Source organism: Oncorhynchus clarkii, chromosome 21, assembly GCF_045791955.1.
Source record: "Oncorhynchus clarkii lewisi isolate Uvic-CL-2024 chromosome 21, UVic_Ocla_1.0, whole genome shotgun sequence".
Classification (NCBI taxonomy): domain Eukaryota; kingdom Metazoa; phylum Chordata; class Actinopteri; order Salmoniformes; family Salmonidae; genus Oncorhynchus; species Oncorhynchus clarkii.
The window spans coordinates 42452849-42478153 of record NC_092167.1 but is presented as its reverse complement, the minus strand read 5'-3'; the positions used below and the strand labels follow the sequence as shown (position 1 = coordinate 42478153).

The 25305-nt window shown below is 40.4% G+C and overlaps 2 protein-coding genes and 1 pseudogene across 2 annotated transcripts; all 3 read right to left on the bottom strand.

The window, feature by feature from the left end:
• Nucleotides 1–64: 64 nt before the first annotated feature.
• On the bottom strand, nucleotides 65–5891 carry LOC139379061 (ependymin-like). The gene is made up of 6 exons (XM_071121805.1): nucleotides 5765–5891; nucleotides 5428–5462; nucleotides 4596–4724; nucleotides 2705–2894; nucleotides 2419–2512; nucleotides 65–582 (listed from the first exon to the last, which is right to left on the bottom strand). Exons 1-6 carry the CDS (start codon nucleotides 5829–5831, stop codon nucleotides 444–446), a joined length of 654 nt encoding a protein of 217 aa, XP_070977906.1. The 5' UTR covers nucleotides 5832–5891; the 3' UTR covers nucleotides 65–443.
• A 1974-nt stretch (nucleotides 5892–7865) lies between these two features.
• Nucleotides 7866–11460, bottom strand: LOC139379228 (uncharacterized; annotated as a pseudogene).
• Nucleotides 11461–22683: 11223 nt separating this feature from the next.
• LOC139379060 (cystatin-B-like) lies at nucleotides 22684–24938 on the bottom strand. The gene is made up of 3 exons (XM_071121804.1): nucleotides 24196–24938; nucleotides 23989–24090; nucleotides 22684–23154 (listed from the first exon to the last, which is right to left on the bottom strand). The coding sequence occupies exons 1-3, from the start codon at nucleotides 24262–24264 to the stop codon at nucleotides 23026–23028; spliced, it is 300 nt and encodes a 99-aa protein (XP_070977905.1). The 5' UTR covers nucleotides 24265–24938; the 3' UTR covers nucleotides 22684–23025.
• Nucleotides 24939–25305: the final 367 nt, after the last annotated feature.

The window sequence follows — 25305 nt, the reverse complement described above, 5'->3', positions numbered from 1 at the left end:
TACACAATATGAAGAGGTCTTGTGAAGTGCTAGCTGTCCACTATACTATGAAACTATTACTGTATTTATTTGATTGGACCTTTATTCAACTAGGCAATTCAGTTAAGAACAAATTCTTATTTACAATGACGGTCTACCCCGGCCAAACCCTAACCCGGACTGTAGACTTGTCTTTGAAAAAGAAATTATTCAGAAGGACAGTTCAATGCAAGAAATTAACGTTTGCGATGGTAATGTGTACATATAATGCTCAGTGCAACTGACTTGTAACATGGTCAGTAGTAGATTGTTTTTGTAACTTGTGTTTTACCCCTTTTTCCTACACTAACACAGTCCTTTTTTATATTTATGAATTCATTTGAAAAAAAACTGCTTTTTATCTCAGGTTAAAAATAAGCAATAGTTGTGTGAAATTCTCATAAGAAAATGAAAGACAATGTCCTTTAGGAATATTTTGTAAGGTTTTTGAAAATGCTGTAGAAGTTGGCAGCCTCTTCAGTCTCATCCAGTAAAGCGCCCTGACAGAATTCAGGAGGGAAGAACTCCAGGGGGTCCAGGATCCCAACGACAATGTTGAAGAAGCTGTGAGTAAAAAAAATGAAAAGATTATATAATTAGAACATAATGGATATCTGTAGATTTAACAACAGTCAAATCCATGCTTGAGGGGAGTTATGTGTTAATAATTCATAATGCTTTTATTATTATACAATTATGGATTCTATGTTTCCATAAGTATCACAAAAGCGAAATTAAGACATTCTTTTGATTGCTTTCAGGAACACATAATGGACTGAGGAAGTTTCTCGAGGATATGGAACAAAGACTACATAGACCATGTATTGATGTCAAATATGACACTACACACGTATATATATATATATACAGTACCAGTCAGAAGTTTGGACACACCTACTTATTGAAGGGTTTTTCCTTAGTTTTACAATTTTTTACTATTTTACTATTTTCTTCTTTGCAGAATAATAATGAAGACATCAAAACTACAAAATAACACATATGGAATCATGTAGTAACCAAAAAAAGGGCTAAACAAATCAAGTTCCCACATATGCTGAACACTTGTTGGCTGCTTTTCCTTCACTCTGCGGTCCAACTCATCCCAAACCATCTCAATTGGGTTGAGGTCGGGTGATTGTGGAGGCCAAGTCATCTGATGCAGCACCATTACTCTCCTTGGTCAAATTCCCCTTACACAACCTGGAGGTGTGTTATGGGTCATTGTCCTGTTGAAAAACAAATGATAGTCCCACCAAGCGTGAACCAGATGGGATGGCCTATTGCTGCAGAATGCTGTGGTAGCCATGCTGGTTGAGTGTGCCTTTAATTCTAAATAAATCATACAGTGTCACCAGCACAGCACCCCACACCATCAGACCTCTTCCTCCATGCTTCACAGTGGAAACCACACATGTGGAGATCCTCCGTTCACCTACTCTGCATCTCACAAAGACATGGCTGTTGGAACCAAAAATCTCACATTTTGACTCATCAGACCAAAGGAGAGATTTCCATCAGTCTAATGTCCATTACCCGTGTTTCTTGGCCCATGCCAGTCTCTTCTTATTATTGGTGTCTTTTAGTAGTGGTTTCTTAACAGCAATTCGACCATGAAAGCCTGATTCACGCAGTCTCTTCTGAACAGTTGATGTTAAGATATGTTTATTCCTTAAACTCTGTGAAGCATTTATTTGGGCTGCAATTCCTGAGGCTGGTAACTCTAATGAACTTCTCTGCAACAGAGGTAACTCTGGGTCTTTGTTTCCTTTGGCGGTCCTCATGAGAGTCTGTTTCATCATAGCCCTTGATGGTTTTTGTGACTTCACTCAAAGAAACTTTCAAAGTTGTTGAAATTTTCCATATTGACTGACCTTCATGTCTTAAAGTAATGATGGCCTGTCATTTCTCATTGCTTATTTGAGCTGTTCTTGTCATAATATGGACTTGGTCCTTTACCAAATAGGGCTATCTTCTTTATACCACCCCTACCTTGTCACAACACAACTTTTTGGCTCAAATGCACTAAGAAGGAAAGAAATTCCACAAATTTACTTTTAACAATGCACACCTGTTAAGTGAAATGCATTCCAGGTGACTACCTCATGAAGCTGGTTGAGAGAATGCCAAGATTGTGCAAAGCTGTCATCAAGGCAAAGGGTGGCTACTTTGATGAATCTCAAATATAAAATATATTTTCATTTGTTTAACACTTTTTTGGTTACTACATGATTCCATATGTGTTATTTCATAGTTTTGATGTCTTCACTATTATTCTACAATGTAGAATATAGTACAAATAAAGAAAAACCCTTGAATGAGTAGGTGTGTCCAAACCTTTGACTGGTACTATATACAAAAACTGTCATATTTAATTCACTGCCCAATAATAGACACACTAACCTTGAAAGCATCCAGCCGGTCTTGTCCGTGTAGTATGCAGAGCTGACAGGTATGCACCCAAACTCAGTGAAGGTACTCACCCACTTGTCTTTACCTGGTGATGAAATTGATCCAAAGTCAGAAAGCCACAATCAGGGAGTAGAAATGTGATTTGAGAACAGAATCACAAATCTGAATTGCCATGCAACAAATAGTTGCTAGGAATGTTTCTTGGTATTCCCTCGGAGAGAGGAAGGCCACAAATAAGAGGCAAATATTTAACAAACTGCCTTGTCCATTTCCTTACCACTTGGGGTTGCAACGTCTCCATACCAGGTGTTGACCAGCAGACCTTGTCCTGGACCAGAGGAGCTCCCTAAGATCACCTGGCCCAGCAGAGCAGCATCGGCAGGGATTTCCATAGGGTGGAAGTCCTCCCTTTTCAGCCTCTCCTTCTTACAGGTTTTGTTCCTGTGGTTAATCGTATACATGACACCCTGGGAGAAGTCGGAGGAAAAGCTGGTTTGTATGATGTTTGAATTGCAACATTTACCTGGAGCTAACTCTGCAAATAGCACTGCTGGGTGATATAAAAGTCATAATCAATCAAACAATAATACTCTTAGCAAAAATGTTTATCTTTCATTTACAATCTGTAGATTTGATTTGATTTGGATCTCTTTTCGTCCCCATTTAGACTCATCTTCCAGGAGTCCTTAAACATTCAAATACAATTTAGAATACGAACACATTTTCACATATAACACACTACTACAAACATACATGATATACTAACATAATAACCCAATGAATACTGAATCTACAAAATATTGATTCTTCATCTACTATAGTCCCCCAACATGTATTGTATTTAAATAGTTTTAAAATAATGTTTAAATGTATATATTGAAAGGTTTCTGGTTTGCTCAGATAATTTATTCAATTTCTTTATTGCTCTAAATTGAAATGTTCTTTTGCCTATTTCTCTTTTCTGTCTAGATAATGCATAGATGGTGGACAATCTATTCCTAGTATTTACAGAATGTCTGTCTCTTACCAAATGAATTTTTGTTGTGAATAGAACTTGGCTGTTTTAAATTATGTATATTATGAAATAAAATAAGCATGTTTTTTTTCAATTACCTTGTCGATTGATGACCAACCAAGAACACTGCGCATGACTGCAACAGAAGAACCATATCTCCACCTTAAAACAATCCTTGCTGCTTTGTTCTGTTCAATCTGCAGTCTCCTAACTTCACCTTGATGATGCATTTCCCCAGACCACAGAACAGTAGTTCACCTGATTCTCAATTAATTCTTGTGTTATTTGCTGAATAATTTTTCCTGGTAAATATTTATCTATCCTTCTGATCCTGCATGCTGTTTTAATAATTATTTTACATAGATAGTTATTTGTGACGACCATGATAAGCAGTTGTCTAGCTGCACTCCCAGTAGTTTGGTTTCTGCCACTTCTTCCATTTGTACTCCTCCCATACTTAATTGTATCCCATGCTCTTTTGGAAACTATGAGAATAGAACGATTCAGAACTTTTGTGAAACATCACGGCACAGTTGAAAAATAAATGACAAATATAAATCAAAACGGGATGTTCTTCAGCTATAGATGGGAGGGGTTGAAGTTAGCTGAAGTGTGGGACTAAAAACAAACAAAAGATAACTATTGTAAAATATACTGTGTCTGTAAAATACAGTATGTATAAACTAGAAGTAGAAGCCTGAGTGTTGTTTTCCATTAGTTTACTCCAATTAGGGGAGGGGTGGTAGGGTTAGGTGAAAATAATAAAGGAAAATATATTAAATATATATTTTATATATATATATATTTACTAAAGAAATATATAAGGGATTGAAAATGATGCAGACAATCACATTGATTGAAGCCACAATCTATCTGCAATATTAAAGCTGCTCTACCCCCCCCCCCCCCCCCCCAAAACTAACAAAAACAAATTCTGCAAACCGTTACTTTAGACAAAATTAAGACGTTTTAATATGAAAAATCGTAAATTACAGCTCACTTTGAGCAAATTTTGGAATTTGCAATTAACTCGATTAAAAACACTTTATCGTTTGACAGCCCTAGCACGACTGGGATTTTGGTGTACCGGTATGTTGAATAAATGGCTGTTATTGTGAATACATGGTTATTGTTGTGAATAAGTGTTTGTTACCTCTCTGAAGAGCAGAAGGGCATCAATGCCGAATGTCTTGTTCTCATAATAGCCAACCTCCTTGAAGCGGATACGCTTGAGCATCGCATCATAGGTGTATTTTGCATTTGCATAAAACTTCTCATTTGCCTGAAAGGACAGGAGTGTGACAGGGATTATTATAGCAGAGTATATCATTATTATAGCAGAGTATATCATTATTATAGCAGATTATATCATTATTATAGCAGATCATTATTATAGCAGAGTATATCATTATTATAGCAGATTATATCATTATTATAGCAGATCATTATTATAGCAGAGTATATCATTATTATAGCGGAGTATATCATTATTATAGCAGAGTATATCATTATTATAGCAGAGTATATCATTATTATAGCAGATTATATCATTATTATAGCAGATTATATCATTATTATAGCAGATCATTATTATAGCAGATTATATCATTATTATAGCAGATCATATCATTATTATAGGAGAGTATATCATTATTATAGCAGAGTATATCATTATTATAGCAGATTATATCATTATTATAGCAGATTATATCATTATTATAGCAGAGTATATCATTATTATAGGAGATTATGTAATAATTGCCATATTAATACAGTATTTGCTTTCCTTTTTTATTTGCTTTGCTTTTTTGTGACCAAATTAATATTTTTGATTTTGTAATTTTACAAGACAGGATATCAATATATATACTTTTTATATTTACAGCCATATTTATATGTCAAAATATTCCTTCTGGTATTATCATCATGGGAACTCCATAGCCATGTATTCCCGCCTACTGTGGAGAAACAAAGCACAGACTTACCACAGAGAGGGCTCCGGTCAGAAGAGGGGGAGACCCTGAGAGAGGGAGGTGTTTTATAAGTGAAATATTTATCAATTTTCATGTGTTAAATGCACAAAAAAGTGGACCTATACACTATAAACATAGAGGAAAACAACTTTTTCAGCTCTGCTCTGCCTACAGTACAAGTAGTGTACAGTACAGGTGTTAAATCAGGGTTATACTGTACGCAGTGGCTAATCTTTGACTGGAGAAGGCATTCATAACACTGCAGCTCTTAGGTTTACTACTCAATTTACAACACAATTGCTCTCTCTCTCTCTCTCACACACACACACATACTCTTTCTTTTACTTACTGCATGTATGAGGTACCTGAGCCAGGCAGCCCATTACAAGGCACATCAACAACACGAAGGTCCTCATGCTTCCAAATGTTCCACACACTCACTCACACACACCAATAAGCAGACTGACTGCTGCAGGAGCGCTTAGTCACTTCCTTATAAACAGTACGAAACTGAGGCTCCAGATCCTAGGGCCAACACTGGATTCAGGTTTTCCTTTTCACCAGAGAGGCCCAGAAACCTCTGTCCTATGAGACCAAATAATAATATGTTGCCATAGGCCAGGCTAATGCTGCATTCATAACAAAGTGGGAAGTGGGAATTTAACTGAGAAAAATCCACAATGCAACAACAAAGATGTATTTATAAAATACATCTATGAATATGTTTTTTGGACACTAAAATTAGTTTACAAGCATGATAGCTGTACTTTTAGTTTAAGGTTTACACAGCTTGTGGAATCAGCGTTTCTCAACAAGTTCGAAAGCACGGTAACAAAAAAACAAAAGCATGGTATTTACAACTTCACAACTGGTAAAGATGGCATTTTATATGGCTTTTATGGTGTGATAGGTACGTTTCTACAAAAAATACTTGTTTGTGTCACAGTTGGTCGGTGGCACCCATATTGAGGAGAACGGGCTCGTGGTAACGGGTGGAGTGGAATCAGTGAAACGGTATCAAACACATCAAACACATGGTTGGATGCCATTCCATTCGCTCCATTCCAGCCATTATTATGAGCCGTTCTCCCCTCAGCAGCCTCCACTTTGGACGTACTGTTAAGGCAGGTGCTATTGTACCTGTTTCCCTCCAAGCAAATGAGCTGGTGCCACAAACTAATAAAAACAATCATTTTGATTGTGTAAATAAACTTGATCGGTATCTCAAAGTCCCCCCAACTGTAACTACTGTATTTCGGGGCTTGTTATCTAAATAACCATTGTTGAAGGAGGAAGCTAGTAAAGCCTGTAATGGTCAGGAATAAAACAGGTCACGAGTGCTAATAGCAACATCTGTGACATCACGGTCATATGATCTCGAGAAGGTGGGCGAGTCACCTGATGCAAGGACCATCTGAACTTATACCTCGTGAATATTATACAAGCCATCCTGGGTTGTATTCATTAGGGCACACAGCTGAAAGTGTTTTAAAATGTTAATGCAACAGAAAACAAAACGAGCGTTTCTTATTGGACAAGTCTAAGTAGTCCCTCTCTGTTAGAGTCAGTTTTCTTCCATTTGGTGCCTATTGAATACAGCCATGGTGCACGAAGAGAGATGTTACAAGGTACCACTGAATTAACAAATCATTTGGAGACTCATTTGTTTGTTGTTAATGTCAGGCGCTAAACTGGTTTATCTAACCAGAGCATGGCACTACTTCCTTGTTTGGTTGAACCGTTCGAGCTACAATCCATCCAATGTTTGGTTTAGACAGCTGAAAGGAAACACAGTAACACAGTAGCAGTTTCTGTGATCTGATTGAATACAATATAAACTTCCATTGAAGAGTGTTAACATTACACACCCACCTTCCCTGCTATATGCCTCCTTCCTCAGCAGAAGACATGGGAAGCAGAGTGGCACACGGGAAGCGTGCTGGGCTCATAACCCAGATGTCGATGAATCGAAACCATTCTCTGTTATCCAGTTGGATTCTAGCTATAAAGTGCAAACAGGGATGAAAAAAGCCTCCTTTCATGGGCAGGCCTCAGACCTTCCCATGCAGATTCCTTTTCACTACTTCTGACAGTTCATATAGTTATTTCCTGTTTCACAGTGCCCTAGTGACCTAATGGATAAGGCTCTGGCCTCCTAAACCAGTGATGGAGACTCATCATCAGAGTCTCATCTGGGGTGGATGAAAGCAGAGTGGCGCAGTGGAAGCATGCTGGGCCCATGACGCAGAGGTCGATGGATCATCCTCTGCTAAGCAAGTTTTGCTTCAACTAGCCCATATAAACATCCATTGAAGCATTACAACATTACACACCCACCTCCCCTGCTATATGCCTCAAAATGCAAATAAAACAGATCAATGTCAAATGAAATCAACCATGTAGACGCTGAGATTCCTAGTCTTTTTGTAGGCTACAACAGAGGAAAGACCTTAGGTGATAAGCACCTAGATACATGAGAGTGGATTCAAGGGTCACAAAAACACTTACAGTATATTGAATTTGATTTGAAGATACAGTACATGCTGAATTTCAACAGAATCTCAACAGTTTTCTGTGGTGAGGTCAGTAAAGGTTCAGACAATTCTCACTTCCAGAAATGGAATCACATGTCACTGAATGTGTTTCACTACACTGCTGTTTTCACCACAGGGTCAACCCTGCTGTACAGTCACCTGAGACATATGCTGACACACACAAACGCACGCACGCACACACACACACACACACACACACACACACACACACACACACACACACACACACACACACACACACACACACACACACACACACACACACACACACACACACACACACACACACACACACACACACACACACGCCTTGCACCTCCTGTCCATTTTAGCAGTGTTGTTGGTGAGCTTCACACAGTTGAACAGCATGAAGGGCTCCACTGTCACACAGTCCACCACCTCATCCCCTCCAAAATCTGAAACAACAACCACCAGCTGTCTAAGTTGGGGAAAGTTCACTTCCTCAAAATAATATTTTTTTCAATACGATCACGGTGAAGTTTTTTTTTTTTACTTCTAGTGTAAAGCACTCTCACTTTGTATGAAATAAAGATGAGCATTAATGACTCTATACTCTCATTGTAAATGAGAATAGAATTTAACAATTCTACAAGAATGTGGATGCTACCATGGTTATGGATAATTCCGAATGAATTGTGAACAATGATGAGTGAGAAAGTTACAGAGGGTCAAAATGATTCTCCCAAAACCATTACTGGTCATGGCGAGAGGTACAACATAATCTGAAACACAACCAAAACGAATTGCAACCGCATCCAACAAGTTTGCAGAGTCACAACTTTGACATAGTCATTGTGTGCTAGGAATATGGGACCAAATACTAAACTTTTGATTACATTTATAAGAATATTTAGGGGTGTCAATAATTTTGACCCCTACCTTTTGAAGAAAAAATTATTACTTGTTAAACAAAATCTCTCCCTCTCAGCAATTAGTATTGATATAAAATAATATAATTTCATCCACAATTATGTACAGCATAAAATATAGCTCGGTATTTGAATTATTTATTTTATACAGTCATTATTGTAAATCTTTACCAAAGGTTTCAATACTGTACATAAACATCTATTTGGTGAAGTCTGGCTTTGACACAATATTCATTTAAAAAGTCAATCAAATGATTCCTATTTTGAGTGGGAATAATTGTGTGTGTGTGGGTGGTGGTAACATCTGGAAAAGTATATAGCAACATTTCATTTTGAACTGTGTAATTAGCGTGGCCAGGCGGGTCATGTTTCGGAGGACGCATGACTCGACCTTCGCCTCGTAATTCGGGGAGAAAATGGGTGTAAATGTATTTTTTCGCTTGTAGCCATACCACCCTGAACATTCCTGTTAACTGGAACTAAAGGGGCCTAGCCCGAACCATGGAAAACAGCCCCAGACCATTATTCCTCCTCCACCAAACTTCACAGTTGGCAATATGCATTCAGACAGGTAGCGTTCTCCTGGAATCCGCCAAACCCAGATTTGTGTCGGACTGTCAGATGGTGAAGTGTGATTAATCATTCCAGAGATCACGTATCCACTGCTCCAGAGTCCAATGGCGGCAAGCTTTACACCACTCCAGCCGATGCTTGCGCATGGTGATCTTAGGCTTGTGTGCGAGTGCTGGGCCATGGAAACCCATTTCATGAAACCCCCTGGCAAACAGTTCTTTTGCTGACCTTGCTTCCAGAGGCAGTCGGTAGTGAGTGTTGCAACCAAAGACAGACAATTTTTACCCGCTATGCGCTTCAGCACTCAGCGTTCCTGTTCTGTGAGCTTGTGTGGCCTAACACTTCGCGGCTGAGCCGTTGTTGCTCTTGAACATTTCCACTTCACAATAACAGTACTTTTGACTGGGGAAAGCGCTAGCAGCGCAGTAATTTGACAAACTGACTTATTGGAAAGGTGGCATACTATGACATCACTTCCTGTGTGGGTGGAGGAAGAGGAAGTGACCCGAGTGGAAAAGTTGGATCCTGTCTGCTCACTGAGGCTTGCTCTGGGACCATTTCTTTCCCCGGTCTTGCTTTTAGGCTCTGACCTATTGTTCAACCCATCGTCACTAAGCTCAATGAGATTGTTTGGACTGTACAGATACTCCATGTTTTCCTTATGCTGAACACTGCTATATTTTGTTGCCACTATTGTAGAGGGGAGACCCAGTGCTGTTCACAGACACTTTTTCAAATAAAGACCTAAGGCTGCAACCAAAGATTTTTATGACTATACCAAGATAGACCACAGCCAGTCATTTCCAATGGGAACAAATGAGCCATGGTGGGCAGAACAAGCAAGGAGGGGGGCAGAGCTAAGCACAAGCTAGCGAGATCCTATTGGCGCATTCTAGCATCATCTGCATATTTTCGTTAGGAAATGCCTACTCTGTGAAGTGTGCATGTACAATAACTCAATTCTCCTTTGCACTCCTTCTAAAAAAAATGGCTTTTAAAAAAAACTTTTGCAAAGGTTAAAGTTTACAAACCTTAGTCCACTCTGTTCATAACATATTCTAATTTTGGAAACAGAAAACTGTATTGAGATCAAATGTTTCATTGATGAGAACATTTACAGAATGTCGGCCAAAATCCATCTCGTTCAAACTTTTCCCACTGCCCGCCATTGGGCTTCCTCTCACTGCCCGCCAGTGGGCTTTCTCTCACTGCCCGCCAGTGGGCTTTCTCTCACTGTCCGCCAGTGGGCTTCCTCTCACTGTCCGCCAGTGGGCTTCCTCTCACTGTCCGCCAGTGGGCTTCCTCTCACTGTCCGCCAGTGGGCTTCCTCTCACTGTCCGCCAGTGGGCTTCCTCTCACTGTCCGTCAGTGGGCTTCCTCTCACTGCCCGCCAGTGGGCTTCCTCTCACTCCCTATTTGGAAGTCAGTGGAAACACCAAGCGGATGCTTCACATTTAAACATACAGTGAAATATCTGTCTCATTGTTCTATCTGTGCTTCTACTAGGTGATTCTGTAGCCATTTTGTTATAGCTATTGTTTGGTAGCTCTTCAATACTGCCCAGAGTCGTACACATTTCCTGTTCCTAAAGTAACTTTGGAGGAAAACAAGAGGTTTTGGGTGCTTTGTCTCTGTGTAACTCTTCTTTATGTGTTACTTTTTGGGGCTTGGGGCCCCTCATGTTTCCTTTTTACACTGAGGCATGGTACTGCCTGAACCTCCCCATCACCTGGGAGAAACCATCTAGAGTGAACCGCACCACTCTTTCCTCCACAATGTGTCTGTAGCTGTCCGGGATGAACCACCCCTTGTCTGGGTTCAGGAATGGTTTGACCCACAGTAGATTCTTTACCTGGGTTATCAGACTCTCTTGGCTTTCTGCATGGCAATAGGCATACCAATCTGGCTTGTTCCACTGTCTTCTGAGGGGTGCCCAGCTACATGTGATTGACAGACAGGGAGTAGGCTGCCTTGAGGAAGGTTTGTAGCTCCTGTTTGCTAGTGACCATGCCCTTGTCTGGGGGCATTTTACCCACACAGGAGAGAGACAGGGATGAGAGAGAGAAAGACATAATAATGGCATAATATCAAGTAAAATGTTAACAGGCAGACGTGCTACAGTGCTCACCTATAGCAGCAAGCTCCAGCCTCTCTAGAATACTTATTTTCTTACTTATTCATCACAAGCGGCAAAAAACAACAACCACAAAACAGAGAAAGAGAGGACTCACCACATTGGTCAGTGCGTATAGCGAGGCATACTGGCTGTACATCACTGCCATTTTGGCTGCCTCAGCTGCTTAGATGAGACAATGGCCACCGTCACCAAGGAAACAGTGCTCCAGACATAAATACATACACTAAGGTCATGCAGGGGTCAGAGATATTAGAAAAATATCATCAATATCATAATATCATAAATCATCACATTTATGCTGATGTCAAAGTGTATCTTTAGGACACAAGTTATTGCATTGGTTAAGACTGAGTGCTCAACAAGTCAATGCCCGGACTGGTCTTAAACATATGGAAGTCTAAATGTGGACCCAAAGTGTTTGAGATGCCATCAGAGTCCAGCAACTGTGGGGCATATATTTTGGGTTTTGGGGTTTTGGGAACTCATATTTGAGGCATTTTCACATCTACAGTTGAAGTCGGAAGTTGACATACACCTTAGACAAATACATTTAAACTCAGTTTTTCCTTACATTTAATCCTAGGAAAAATTCCATGTTTTAGGTCAATTAGGATCACCATTTTATTTTAAGAATGTGAAATGTCAGAAAAATAGGAGAAAATTATTTATTTAAGCTTTTATTTCTTTCATCAAATTCTCAGTGGATCAGAAGTTTACAAACACTCAATTAGTATTTGGTAACCTTCCACAAGCTTCCCACATTAAGTTGGGTGAATTTTGGCCCATTCCTCCTGACAGAGCTGGTGTAACTGAGTCAGGTTTGTAGGCCTCCTTGCTCGCACACGCTTTTTCAGTTCTGCCCACAAATTTTCTACAGGGTTGAGGTCAGGGCTTTGTTATGGCCAATGCAATACCTTGACTTTGCTGTCCTTAAGCCATTTTGCCACAACTTTGGAAGTATTCTTGGGGTCATTGTCCATTTGGAAGATCCATTTGCGACCAAGCTTTAACTTCCTGACTGATGTCTTGAGTTGTTGCTTCAATATATCCACATAATTTTCCCACCTCATGATGCCATCTATTTTGTGATGTGCCTCCCCCTTTTTCCTCCAAACATAACGATGGTCATTATGGCCAAACAGTTCTATTTTTGTTTCCTCAGACCAGAGGACATTTCTCCAAAAAGTATGATCTTTGTCCCCATGTGCAGTTACAAACCGTAGTCTGGCTTTTTTAAAGGCGGTTTTGGAGCAGTGGCTTCTTCCTTGCTGAGCGACCTTTCAGGTTATGTTGATATAGGACTCATTTTACTGTGGATATAGATACTTATGTACCTGTTTCCTCCAGCATCTTCACAAGGCCCTTTTCTGTTGTTTTGGGATTGATTTGGAAATTGCTCCCAAGGATGAACCAGACTTGTGGAGGTCTACAATTTTTGTTCTCAGGTCTTGGCTGATTTCTTTTGATTTTCCCATGATGTCAAGCAAAGAGGCACTGAGCTTGAAGGTATGCCTTGAAATACATCCACAGGTACACCTCCAATTGACTCGAATGATCAATCATCAATTAGCCTATCAGAAGCTTCTAAAGCCATGACATCCTTTTCTGGAATTTTCCAAGCTGTTTAAAGGCACAGTCAATTTAGTGTATGTAAACTTCTGACCCATTGGAATTGTGACACAGTGAATTATAAGTGAAATAATCTGTCTGTAAACAATTGTTGGAAAAATTACTTGTGTCATGCAGAAAATAGATGTGCATTGAATTTTTGGTTTGTTTTATCTTTATTTAACTAGGCAAGTCAGTTAAGAACAAATTCTACAATGACAGCGTACACCAGCCAAGCCCGGATGATGCTGGGCCAATTGTGCACCTCCCTATGGGACTCCCAATCACGTCCGGTTGTGATACAGCCTGGATTCAAACCAGGGTGTCTGTGCCTCTAGCACTGAGATGCAGTGCCTTAGACCGCTGCGCCACTCGGGAGCCCTAAACATGTAGAAAGCCTATCTTTCACATAGTTCAGTTCTCACATTTAAGTGTAGGCAGTCGTGTCCTGTGTAAGTGACTGCGATGTGCTAATAGGAATCCACTGTTTCTGTCATACCCGTTTTTATTATCGTTGCTATTTTTTTATTCTGTCCAGTGGTGATTTTAGCATGTCAATCTTGGTGGGGCAAACTCCACAAAAAGTTTTCCGATGCATGCCAGCAAAGCCACTACGCAACACAACACTAAGCAATACATTAATTGCACTATAACGGTGACAAACAGTGCCCACAAACTGTTAGGGCCTACATAAAGCTGTCCCTTTTCAGCACCATGGAGGGAATCCTTACCACCTCTACACCTGGCTATCAGCGGAGTCTTATCTGGCAGAAAAACAGTTACAGTGCCTTGCGAAAGTATTCGGCCCCCTTGAACTTTGCGACCTTTTGCCACATTTCAGGCTTCAAACATAAAGATATAAAACTGTATTTTTTTGTGAAGAATCAACAACAAGTGGGACACAATCATGAAGTGGAACGACATTTATTGGATATTTCAAACTTTTTTAACAAATCAAAAACTGAAAAATTGGGCGTGCAAAATTATTCAGCCCCCTTAAGTTAATACTTTGTAGCGCCACCTTTTGCTGCGATTACAGCTGTAAGTCGCTTGGTGTATGTCTCTATCAGTTTTGCACATCGAGAGACTGACATTTTTTCCCATTCCTCCTTGCAAAACAGCTCGAGCTCAGTGAGGTTGGATGGAGAGCATTTGTGAACAGCAGTTTTCAGTTCTTTCCACAGATTCTCGATTGGATTCAGGTCTGGACTTTGACTTGGCCATTCTAACACCTGGATATGTTTATTTTTGAACCATTCCATTGTAGATTTTGCTTTATGTTTTGGATCATTGTCTTGTTGGAAGACAAATCTCCGTCCCAGTCTCAGGTCTTTTGCAGACTCCATCAGGTTTTCTTCCAGAATGGTCCTGTATTTGGCTCCATCCATCTTCCCATCAATTTTAACCATCTTCCCTGTCCCTGCTGAAGAAAAGCAGGCCCAAACCATGATGCTGCCACCACCATGTTTGACAGTGGGGATGGTGTGTTCAGCTGTGTTGCTTTTACGCCAAACATAACGTTTTGCATTGTTGCCAAAAAGTTCAATTTTGGTTTCATCTGACCAGAGCACCTTCTTCCACATGTTTGGTGTGTCTCCCAGGTGGCTTGTGGCAAACTTTAAACAACACTTTTTATGGATATCTTAAAGAAATGGCTTTATTCTTGCCACTCTTCAATAAAGGCCAGATTTGTGCAATATACGACTGATTGTTGTCCTATGGACAGAGTCTCCCACCTCAGCTGTAGATCTCTGCAGTTCATCCAGAGTGATCATGAGCCTCTTGGCTGCATCTCTGATCAGTCTTCTCCTTGTATGAGCTGAAAGTTTAGAGGGACGGCCAGGTCTTGGTAAATTTGCAGTGGTCTGATACTCCTTCCATTTCAATATTATCGCTTGCACAGTGCTCCTTGGGATGTTTAAAGCTTGGGAAATCTTTTTGTATCCAAATCCGGCTTTAAACTTCTTCACAACAGTATCTCGGACCTGCCTGGTGTGTTCCTTGTTCTTCATGACGCTCTCTGCGCTTTTAACGGACCTCTGAGACTATCACAGTGCAGGTGCATTTATACGGAGACTTGATTACACACAGGTGGATTGTATTTATCATCATTAGTCATTTAGGTCAACATTGGATCATTCAGAGATCCTCACTGAACTTCTGGAGAGAGTTTGCTGCACTGAAAGTAAAGGGGCTGAATAATTTTGCACGCCCAATTTTTCAGTTTTTGATTTGTTAAAAAAGTTTGAAATATCCAATAAATGTCGTTCCACTTCATGATTGTGTCCCACTTGTTGTTGATTCTTCACAAAAAAATACAGTTTTATATATTTATGTTTGAAGCCTGAAATGTGGCAAAAGGTCGCAAAGTTCAAGGGGGCCAAATACTTTCGCAAGGCACTCTAATTCAGCCTTATTTACTGCCTTTAAAAAAAACATAGCTGATATGGCTGACTTGCTTAAACAAATGTGGTTTCTACTGACAATTGAGACGTACAAACTATGGCATAAGGGAACGACGAGCGGATACGAGGCAATACATAATTTCGCTTAAGACATTATAGAGCGAGCTAGGACAGACGTAGTCCATATAACTATTTGTTCAGCACTTTTGAAATGTACATCGACCAAATTTAAAACATGGATTGTTTTTACAGTATTCTCCATGTACACCAGGTCAGAACAGTAGGATAAATGAAGGGGCCATATAAGCAGACAATGGTAGCTCTTACAATATTCAATGATTACATTTCTCTAAAACAGGCTATAGGCTACATGTGCACCACCAAGTCAGAAAGGTAGGCTAAGTTATTACTACACAACATACACTTTGTAATAGCTACAGTATACATATCTCCCTTGCATATTACATCATTATGCAGCAGCATTCAGCGTCACAGAAGACCTTGGTTTGATTCCAGGCTGTATCACAATTAGCCGTGATTGGGAGTCCCATAGGGTGGACCTTGAGCCTTCTTGGATGGGCAATTCAAATGTAAATCTGTGGCAACACCCAAAGGGCTTGAATTAATTCAGCAAAGTCAGCAATCCCTCTGCCCAGATGTTCATCTGCTGCTGTCGCCGTACCTGGAAGAGAGCCAGGGCTGCTCTGTTGAAGACCATTTCCAGGTATAGGTGACAAGCGGATCACTACCAGACCCCTGCTCCACTCTATCGGCTCAGGCAGAGGGTGTGGCTCTCCACCCGGGACCTGCCCCTCCGGGTGGAGTCCCGTAAACTTTCCCTCCATTTCATCGTTCCGTTCCCCATCTCTAGAGTCATTAGCCCCACTGCTGTTTGTCTTTTGTTACTCCGTACCCTCCGTATTCAACCGACTTTCCATGTGTCTAGGATTAAGCCCGTGTCTCACAGCCCTTGTAGATATTGTAGATGTGTAGTGGCAGAGTAGTGGTTTAATAATGTGTTGTTTTGTAGATGTGTAGTGGTGTAATAATGTGTTGTATTATAGATATGTAGTGCTATGTAATAATGTGTTGTATTGTAGATATGTAGTGCTATGTAATAATGTGTTGTATTGTAGATATGTAGTGCTATGTAATAATGTGTTGTATTGTAGATATGTAGTGCTATGTAATAATGTGTTGTATTGTAGATATGTAGTGCTATGTAATAATGTGTTGTATTGTAGATGTGTAGTGCTATGTAATAATGTGTTGTATTGTAGATATGTAGTGCTATGTAATAATGTGTTGTATTGTAGATGTGTAGTGGTGTAATAATGTGTTGCATTGTAGATGTGTAGTGGTGTAATAATGTGTTGTATTGTAGATGTGTAGTGATGTAATAATGTGTTGTATTGTAGATATGTAGTGGTATAATAACGTGTTGTGTTGTATTGTAGTGGTGTAATAATGTGTTGTATTGTAGTGGTGTAATAATGTGTTGTATTGTAGTGGTGTAATAATGTGTTGTATTGTAGTGGTGTAATAATGTGTTGTGTTGTAGTGGTGTAATAATGTGTTGTTTTGTAGATATGTAGTGGTGTAATAACGTGTTGTGTTGTAGTGGTGTAATAATGTGTTGTTTTGTAGATATGTAGTGGTGTAATAATGTGTTGTTTTGTAGTGGTGTAATAATGTGTTGTTTTGTAGATATGTAGTGGTGTAATAACGTGTTGTGTTGTAGTGGTGTAATAACGTGTTGTGTTGTAGTGGTGTAATAATGTGTTGTGTTGTAGTGGTGTAATAATGTGTTGTTTTGTAGATATGTAGTGGTGTAATAACGTGTTGTGTTGTAGTGGTGTAATAATGTGTTGTATTGTAGTGGTGTAATAATGTGTTGTTTTGTAGATATGTAGTGGTGTAATAATGTGTTGTATTGTAGATGTGTAGTGGTGTAATAACGTGTTGTATTGTAGATGTGTAGTGGTGTAATAATGTGTTGTATTGTAGTGGTGTAATAATGTGTTGTATTGTAGATATGTAGTGGTGTAATAATGTGTTGTATTGTAGATGTGTAGTGGTGTAATAATGTGTTGTATTGTAGTGGTGTAATAATGTGTTGTTTTGTAGATATGTAGTGGTGTAATAATGTGTTGTATTGTAGATGTGTAGTGGTGTAATAACGTGTTGTGTTGTAGTGGTGTAATAATGTGTTGTATTGTAGTGGTGTAATAATGTGTTGTATTGTAGATGTGTAGTGATGTATTAATGTGCTGTATTGTAGATGTGTAGTGGTGTAATAACGTGTTGTGTTGTATTGTAGTGGTGTAATAATGTGTTGTGTGATGTACTCTTTTATTTTACCATTTTGGGTGATGTAATTGCCTTAATTTTGTTTGGACCCCAGTAAGAGTAGCTGCTGCCTTGGCAGGAACGAACAGGGATCCATAATAAACCCAGGAAGAGTAGCTGCTGCCTTGGCAGGAACGAACAGGGATCCATAATAAACCCCAGGAAGAGTAGCTGCTGCCTTGGCAGGAACGAACATGGATCCATAATAAACCCCAGGAAGAGTAGCTGCTGCCTTGGCAGGAACGAACAGGGATCCATAACAAACCCCAGGAAGAGTAGCTGCTGCCTTGGCAGGAACGAACAGGGATCCATAATATACCCAGGAAGAGTAGCTGCTGTCTTGACAGGAACGAATAGGGATCCATAATAAGCCCCAGGAAGAGTAGCTGCTGCCTTGGCAGGAACTAATGAGGATCCATAATAAACCCCAGGAAGAGTAGCTGCTGCCTTGGCACGAATGAATGAGGATCCATAATAAGCCCCAGGAAGAGTAGCTGCTGCCTTGGCAGGAGCTAATAGGGATCCATAATAAGCCCCAGAAAGAGTAGCTGCTGCCTTGGCAGGAACTAATGAGAATCCTTAATAAACACCAGGAAGAGTAGCTGCTGCCTTGGCAGGAACTAATGTGGATCCATAATACACACACACACACACACACACACACACACACACACACACACACACACACACACACACAGATATATGCACTTCAATGATCCTCTCCTGTGCTGTTCTTTCAAATCATATCAAATCAAATTTTATTTGTCACATACACATGGTTAGCAGATGTTAATGCGAGTGTAGCGAAATGCTTGTGCTTCTAGTTCCGACAATGCAGTAATAACCAACAAGTAATCTAGCTAACAATTCCACAACAACTACCTTATAGACAGACACAAGTGTAAGGGGATAAAGAATATGTACATAAAGATATATGAATGAGTGATGGTACAGAGCGGCATAGGCAAGATACAGTAGATGGTATTGAGTGCAGTATATACATATGAGATGAGTATGTAAACAAAGTGGCATAGTTAAAGTGGCTAGTGATACATGTATTACATAAAGATGCAGTAGATGATATAGAGTACAGTATATACATATACATATGAGATGAATAATGTAGGGTATGTAAACATTATATTAGGTAGCATTGTTTAAAGTGGCTAGTGATATATTTTACATCATTTCCCATCAATTCCCATTATTAAAGTGGCTGGAGTTGAGTCAGTATGTTGGCAGCAGCCACTCAATGTTAGTGGTGGCTGTTTAACAGTCTGATGGCCTTGAGATAGAAGCTGTTTTTCAGTCTCTCGGTCCCAGCTTTGATTCCCCTGTACTGACCTCGCCTTCTGGATGATAGCTGGGTGAACAGGCAGTGGCTCGGGTGGTTGTTGTCCTTGATTATCTTTTTGGCCTTCTTGTGACATCGGGTGGTGTAGGTGTCCTGGAGGGCAGGTAGTTTGCCCCCGGTGATGCGTTGTGCAGACCTCACTACCCTCTGGAGAGCCTTACGGTTGTGGGCGGAGCCGGTGTTCAGTGAGTGGTGCCGACCCACTACCCCCCACCCCCTCTACAGTCAAGTGACTGTCTGAGCTGCTCTGACCCACTACCCCCCCCCCACCCCCTCTACAGTCAAGTGACTATCTGAGCTGCTCTGATCCACTACCCCCCCCCACCCCCTCTACAGTCAAGTGACTGTCTGAGCTGCTCTGATCCACTACCCCCCCTCACCCCCTCTACAGTCAAGTAACTGTCTGAGCTGCTCTGACCCACTACCCCCCCACCCCCTCTACAGCCAAGTGACAGTCTGAGCTGCTCTGACCCACTCTCCAATCTCCATAGACAACCATGGGCAATAGAATGGCCTTACTGAAGAGCTCAGTGACTTTCAACGTGGCACCGTCATAGGATGCCACCTTTCCAACAAGTCAGTTCGTCAGGGACCACTGAGTGTTGAAGCGCGTAAAAATCGTCTGTCCTCTGCTACAACACTCACTACCTAGTTCTAAACTTCCTCTGGAAGCAAAGTCAGCACAATAACTGTTCGTTGGGAGCTTCATGAAATGGTTTCCCATGGCTCAGCAGCCGCACACAAGCCTAAGATCACCATGCGCAATGCCAAGCGTCGGCTGGAGTGGTGTAAAGCTCGCCGCCATTGGACTCTAGAGCATTGGAAATGCGTTCTCTGGAGTGATGAATCACGCTTCACCATCTAGCAGTCTGAATCTGGATTTGGCGGATGCCAGGAAAACGCTACCTGCCACATTGCTTGATACTATCTGTAAAGTTTGGTGGAGGAGGAATAATGGTCTGGGGATGTTTTTCATGGTTCAGCCTTGGCCCTTTAGTTCCAGTGAAGGGAAATCTTAACGTTACAGCATACAGTGACATTCTAGATGATTCTGTGCTTCCAAATTTATGGAAACAGTTTTGCGAAGGCCCTTTCCTATTTCAGCATGACAATGCTCCTGTGCATAAAGCCAGTGGTGTAAAGTACTTAAGTAAAAACATAGTAAAATATAGAAAGTAAAAGTACTACTTACAGTTGAAGTTGGAAGTTTACATACACTTAGGTTGGAGTCATTAAAACTTGTTTTTCAACCACTCCACAAATTCTTGTTAACAAACTATAGTTTTGGCAAGTCGGTTACGACATCTACTTTGTGCATGACAGATACATTTTCCAACAATTGATTACAGACAGATTATTTCACTTATAATTCACACTGACACAATTCCAGTGGGTCAGAAGTTTACATACACTAAGTTGACTGTGACTTTAAACAGCTTGGAAAATTCCAGAAAATGATGTCATGGCTTTAGAAGCTTCTGATAGGCAAATTGGAGGTGTACCTGTGGATGTATTTCAAGGCCTACCTTCAAACTCAGTGCCTCTTTGCTTGACATCATGGGAAAATCTAAATAAATCAGCCAAGACCTGAGAACAAAAATTGTAGACCTCCACAAGTCTGGTTCATCCTTGGGAGAAATTCCAAAAACCTGACGGTACCACAAAGCACACATCAATAGTACACAAGTATAAACACCATGGGACCACACAGCCATCATTCCGCTCAGGAAGGAGATGCGTTCTGTCTCCTAGTGATGAACGTACTTTGGTGCAAAAAGTGCAAATCAATCCCATAACAGCAGAAAATGACCTTATGAAGATGCTGAAGGAAACAGGTACATAAGTATCCATATCCACAGTAAAACGAATCCTCTATCGACATAACATGAAAGGCCGCTCAGCAAGGAAGAAGCCACCGCTTCCGTTCAGCCACAAGAGCATTAGTGAGGTCAGGCACTGATGTTGGGCGATCAGGCCTGTCTCGCAGTCGGCGTTCCAATTCATTCCAAAGGTGTTCAATGGGGTTGAGGTGAGAGTTCTGTGCAGGCCAGTCAAGTTCTTTCACACCAATCTCAACAAACCATTTCTTTATGGACCTTCCTTTATGGAGTGGTTGAAACAGTACCTAATGGTCATTTGAGTTAAAGTAAAGATTTGTTAGAAAATTACTCAAGTAAAAGTGAAAGTCACCCAGTAAAATACTACTTGATGAAAAGTCTAAAAGTATTTGGTTTTAAATATAGGGAAGTCTCAAAAGTAAATGTAATTGCTAAAATATACTTCAGTTCAAAAGAAACAGCATGAATCATTTAAAATTCCTTATATTAAGCAAACCAGATGGCACACACAAAAAACAAAACAATTACAGATAGCCAGGGGCTCACTACAACGCTCAGACATAATTTACAAATGAAGCATTTGTGTTTCATAAGTCTGCCTGATCAGAGGCAGTAGGAATGACTCTTGATTAGTGTGTGAGTTTAAATATTTTCCTGTCCTGCTAAGCATTTAAAATAAATGTAATGAGTACTTTTGGGTGTCAGGGAAAATGTATGGAGTAAAAAGTACATTATTTTCTTTAGGAATGTAGTGAAGTAAAAGTAGTCAAAAATATAAATAGTAAAGTAAAGTAGATACGCCAAAAAACTACTTACAGTTTAAGTCAGACGTTTACATAGACTTTAGCCAAATACATTTAAACTCAGTTTTTCACAATTCCCGACATTCAAACCTAGTAAAAATTCCCTGCCGTAGGTCAGTTAGGATCACCACTTTACTTTAAGAATGTGAAATGTCAGAGTAATAGGACGTACTGACAAATTCTCTAAAATGACATTGGAGGCAGCTTATGGTAGAGAAATTAACATTAAATTCTCTGGCAACAGCTCTGATGGACATTCCTGTAGTCAGCATGCCAATTGCATGCTCACTCAAAACCTGAGACATCTGTGACATTGTGTTGTGTGACAAAACTGCACATTTTAGAGTGGCCTTTTATTGTTCCCAGCACAAGGTGCACCTGTGTACGGATCCTTTTATTTAAATCAGCTTCTTGATATGCCTCACCTGTCCATTGGATGGATTTTCTTGGAAAAGGGGAAATGCTCACTAACAGGGATGTAAACAAATGTATGCATAAAATTTAAAAGAGATACACCACATGACCAAAAGTATGTGGACACCTGCTCGTCAAACATCTCATTCTAAAATCATGGGCATTAATATGGAGTTTGTCCCCCCGTTGCTGCTGTAATCCACTCTTCTTTCCACTAAATGTTGGAACATTGCTGCAGGGACTTGCTTCCAGGCTGGTGTTAACCTGTCACCTGAGGGCGATGGGTTGATCTAGGTTTGAAATTGTGTTCAAAGACCATCGATAATGGACAAGGAATTCATCTTCGTTACAAAGTATTATGATTTATTAAGCATGTGGCAAAATAGTATATTGTCTTTAATTGAGTAGGCAAATATACATTCATGTTTGGAGCTCATTCATTATTTCAATTTCCCTTCATACATGAAGGTTTCCCATCAGCTACATATTATAAAATAATTTTAAGAAACACTGAAAACTGATATTAAAAGGCTACCTGGGCTGTAGAATGACCACAGATCTATTATGTGTAGGGAAAGGAGGCTGTGGTGTATTGGGTAGGGTAGGCACCGGGGTTCGGCTTGGACTGCGGCTGGGTCACAGGGGTCATTAGAAGTACTTGATGAGGTCAAAGGTCAGGGTTAATCAGAAGTACTCGATGGGGTCGCTGTGGGCTTTGGACTCCTGCAGGCTGGTCAGCTCCAGTTTGCTTCCGGCGTGTGGCAGCATTTTATACACGCGCAGGTGGACATGGTCTTCACCACCAACATGAACCTGTAAGACACAAGAGAGATGAGGTCAGAGTCAGGCAGTTGGACACAGTGGTAAGAACAGAGAACAGGTCAAATCAAATTGGTCACACACACATTTGTAACAGTATAGATAGCAGATGTTATTACGAGTGTAGCGAAATGCTTGTGCTTCTAGTTCCGACAGTGCAGCAATATCTAACATTTCCACAACTACCTAACACACACAAATGTAAGTGAAGGACTGGAATAAAAATATATACATATATGGATGAGTGTTAGGGTTAGAGGTCTCTAACAACTGACAAGTTACATCCATCCATGTTTCATGGAACATGTGAAATGGAATCCAGTATCAATGCACTGAAATGCAGTCTGTGTCCACTGGACACTTGGCTTACAGTGTAACAATGTAGGCTACTGAAAGGGTACTGTCAAATAAACTCCATAAACCACCCTCTTTAGTTACACATTACAGTGCCCTTTTTACTGGGTAATTATTCCTGTAATTAAAGTGTAACATGTATTGTAATGACCCATTACTACACTATTTACCCTGTACTAGCGTTACATAACCTTTATTTAACTAGGCAATTCAGTTAAAAACAAATTCTTATTTACAATGACGGTCTACACCGGCCAAACCCGGAAGACAATTGTGTGCCGCCCTATGGGACTCCCAATCACGGCCAGATGTGACAGCCTGGATAGGGCTAAGAAGTGTGTACTGTAGGGCTGTACCTTAGGGCTGAGGTTAGGAAGAATGAATAATTGCAATACTTGTTACACTGTAATTACATACCACAGTAATAAGGGGACAGTAATGTAAAGTGTTACGTAGCAAGAAATAATCTGAAACCTTGATGAAGAAGTTGGTCCCTGCCACCAACTGAGTCTTGTAAATTTTCGCTGTGAAAACGTCAAAATTCCTCCCCGTTTTCTGCTCTGCATGCGGCTTCATCTGTGGGCAAAAACATGGTTATCTTTTAGTAGACGACATTTGGTGGCGAATGGGGAATGGCGTTCATTACTCGATCTACACAGACAGTCCCCTTTCCTTTCTAACCTCATCACAAATCTTCTGCACCTCTTCAGTGGCATCCTTTGGCCCAGTTGTTCCTCCACACAATGGCATCTTTACTGTCAGATTGACCGAACACCGTCACTGAAACTATCGCACGTTACACCAAATACCACCTTCGCCCACTTTAACACCAAAGACAAAACAAGAAGTCACATGTTTCACCGGAAGAAATCTGAGGCATCCGGTTGAAATGTCCACTCCCCACCAAATAGAGAGAGGCTATTCGGACCATTGGGGTATACGGAAAACATACCGACAAGCCTGGTGCTCAGATTGATTATTGGAGAGAGATTCTATGCTACTAGCCTCATGTCATGAATATGTAGATCCACCTCGAGCGAACTGCGATATAAAGTGTTTTTTTTCTCAAAGTTGCCGGGATGTCACGTGTCCTACTCATATCAGTACACTCTAACAATATAAGCATTACGAAACGTTTATTCGATCAAATACCCCTCGCGTAACAAATAAGACATACATTTTTTTGTTTACCAAATTCGACACTCATTGACCTCCATACAAAAACTCCTGGCTTGGTGGGCGAAATAACTGCCAAGCGACTGCTTCATAATTATACATCCGGTGAAATCGGTCTCATTGTCCTATCTGTGCGTATACCAACACAGTCTACCCTTAATATGTGCTACATGAACAAATAAACACAATGTTTTTCGGTACTAATAGCACAAACTCAATAGCAGAGGCCTGATGCCACGCCCCTTCTTAATCTCTAAACGCGACGCGCCCTGCGTTTGTGCTATTAGTACAAAGAAACAACTGCTTATTTGGATGCAGATATCTATTTTACGGTGAGAACGCGAGGTAAATTATCGGACAAGAAAATACAAATAATCTAGTATTCACTCTATTTCGGTCGGCATAACTCTAAACTCTTCATTTATTTCAATCAGTTACGGATATTGGTTCATCTTGTAGACAGGGAGTGATATGTATTCGCTTGGCCAACAGTATCAAAGATGTTCTACAAGATGTTCTCACCTATCTGTGACAGTATCTTGTATGCCAACGTTAGCAACCCTAGTGAACATTGGGCTTAGATAGCTGTTTGCCGTTAATTATGTAAAATGTTTT

Bases quoted from the DNA above. Each gene is read 5' to 3' on its own strand.
- LOC139379061 (XM_071121805.1), bottom strand. From the start codon at position 5,831: ATGAGGACCTTCGTGTTGTTGATGTGCCTTGTAATGGGCTGCCTGGCT. The intron at 5,463-5,764 runs GTAAGTAAAAGA...TCCCTCTCTCAG, and splicing joins TCAGGTACCTCATACATGCA to GGTCTCCCCCTCTTCTGACC. The intron at 2,513-2,704 runs GTAAGGAAATGG...TTTCATCACCAG, and splicing joins AGACGTTGCAACCCCAAGTG to GTAAAGACAAGTGGGTGAGT.
- LOC139379060 (XM_071121804.1), bottom strand. From the start codon at position 24,264: ATGCCATTGTGTGGAGGAACAACTGGGCCAAAGGATGCCACTGAAGAG. The intron at 24,091-24,195 runs GTTAGAAAGGAA...TTTTGCCCACAG, and splicing joins TGCAGAAGATTTGTGATGAG to ATGAAGCCGCATGCAGAGCA. The intron at 23,155-23,988 runs GTTTCAGATTAT...TGTGTCTTACAG, and splicing joins GGACCAACTTCTTCATCAAG to GTTCATGTTGGTGGTGAAGA.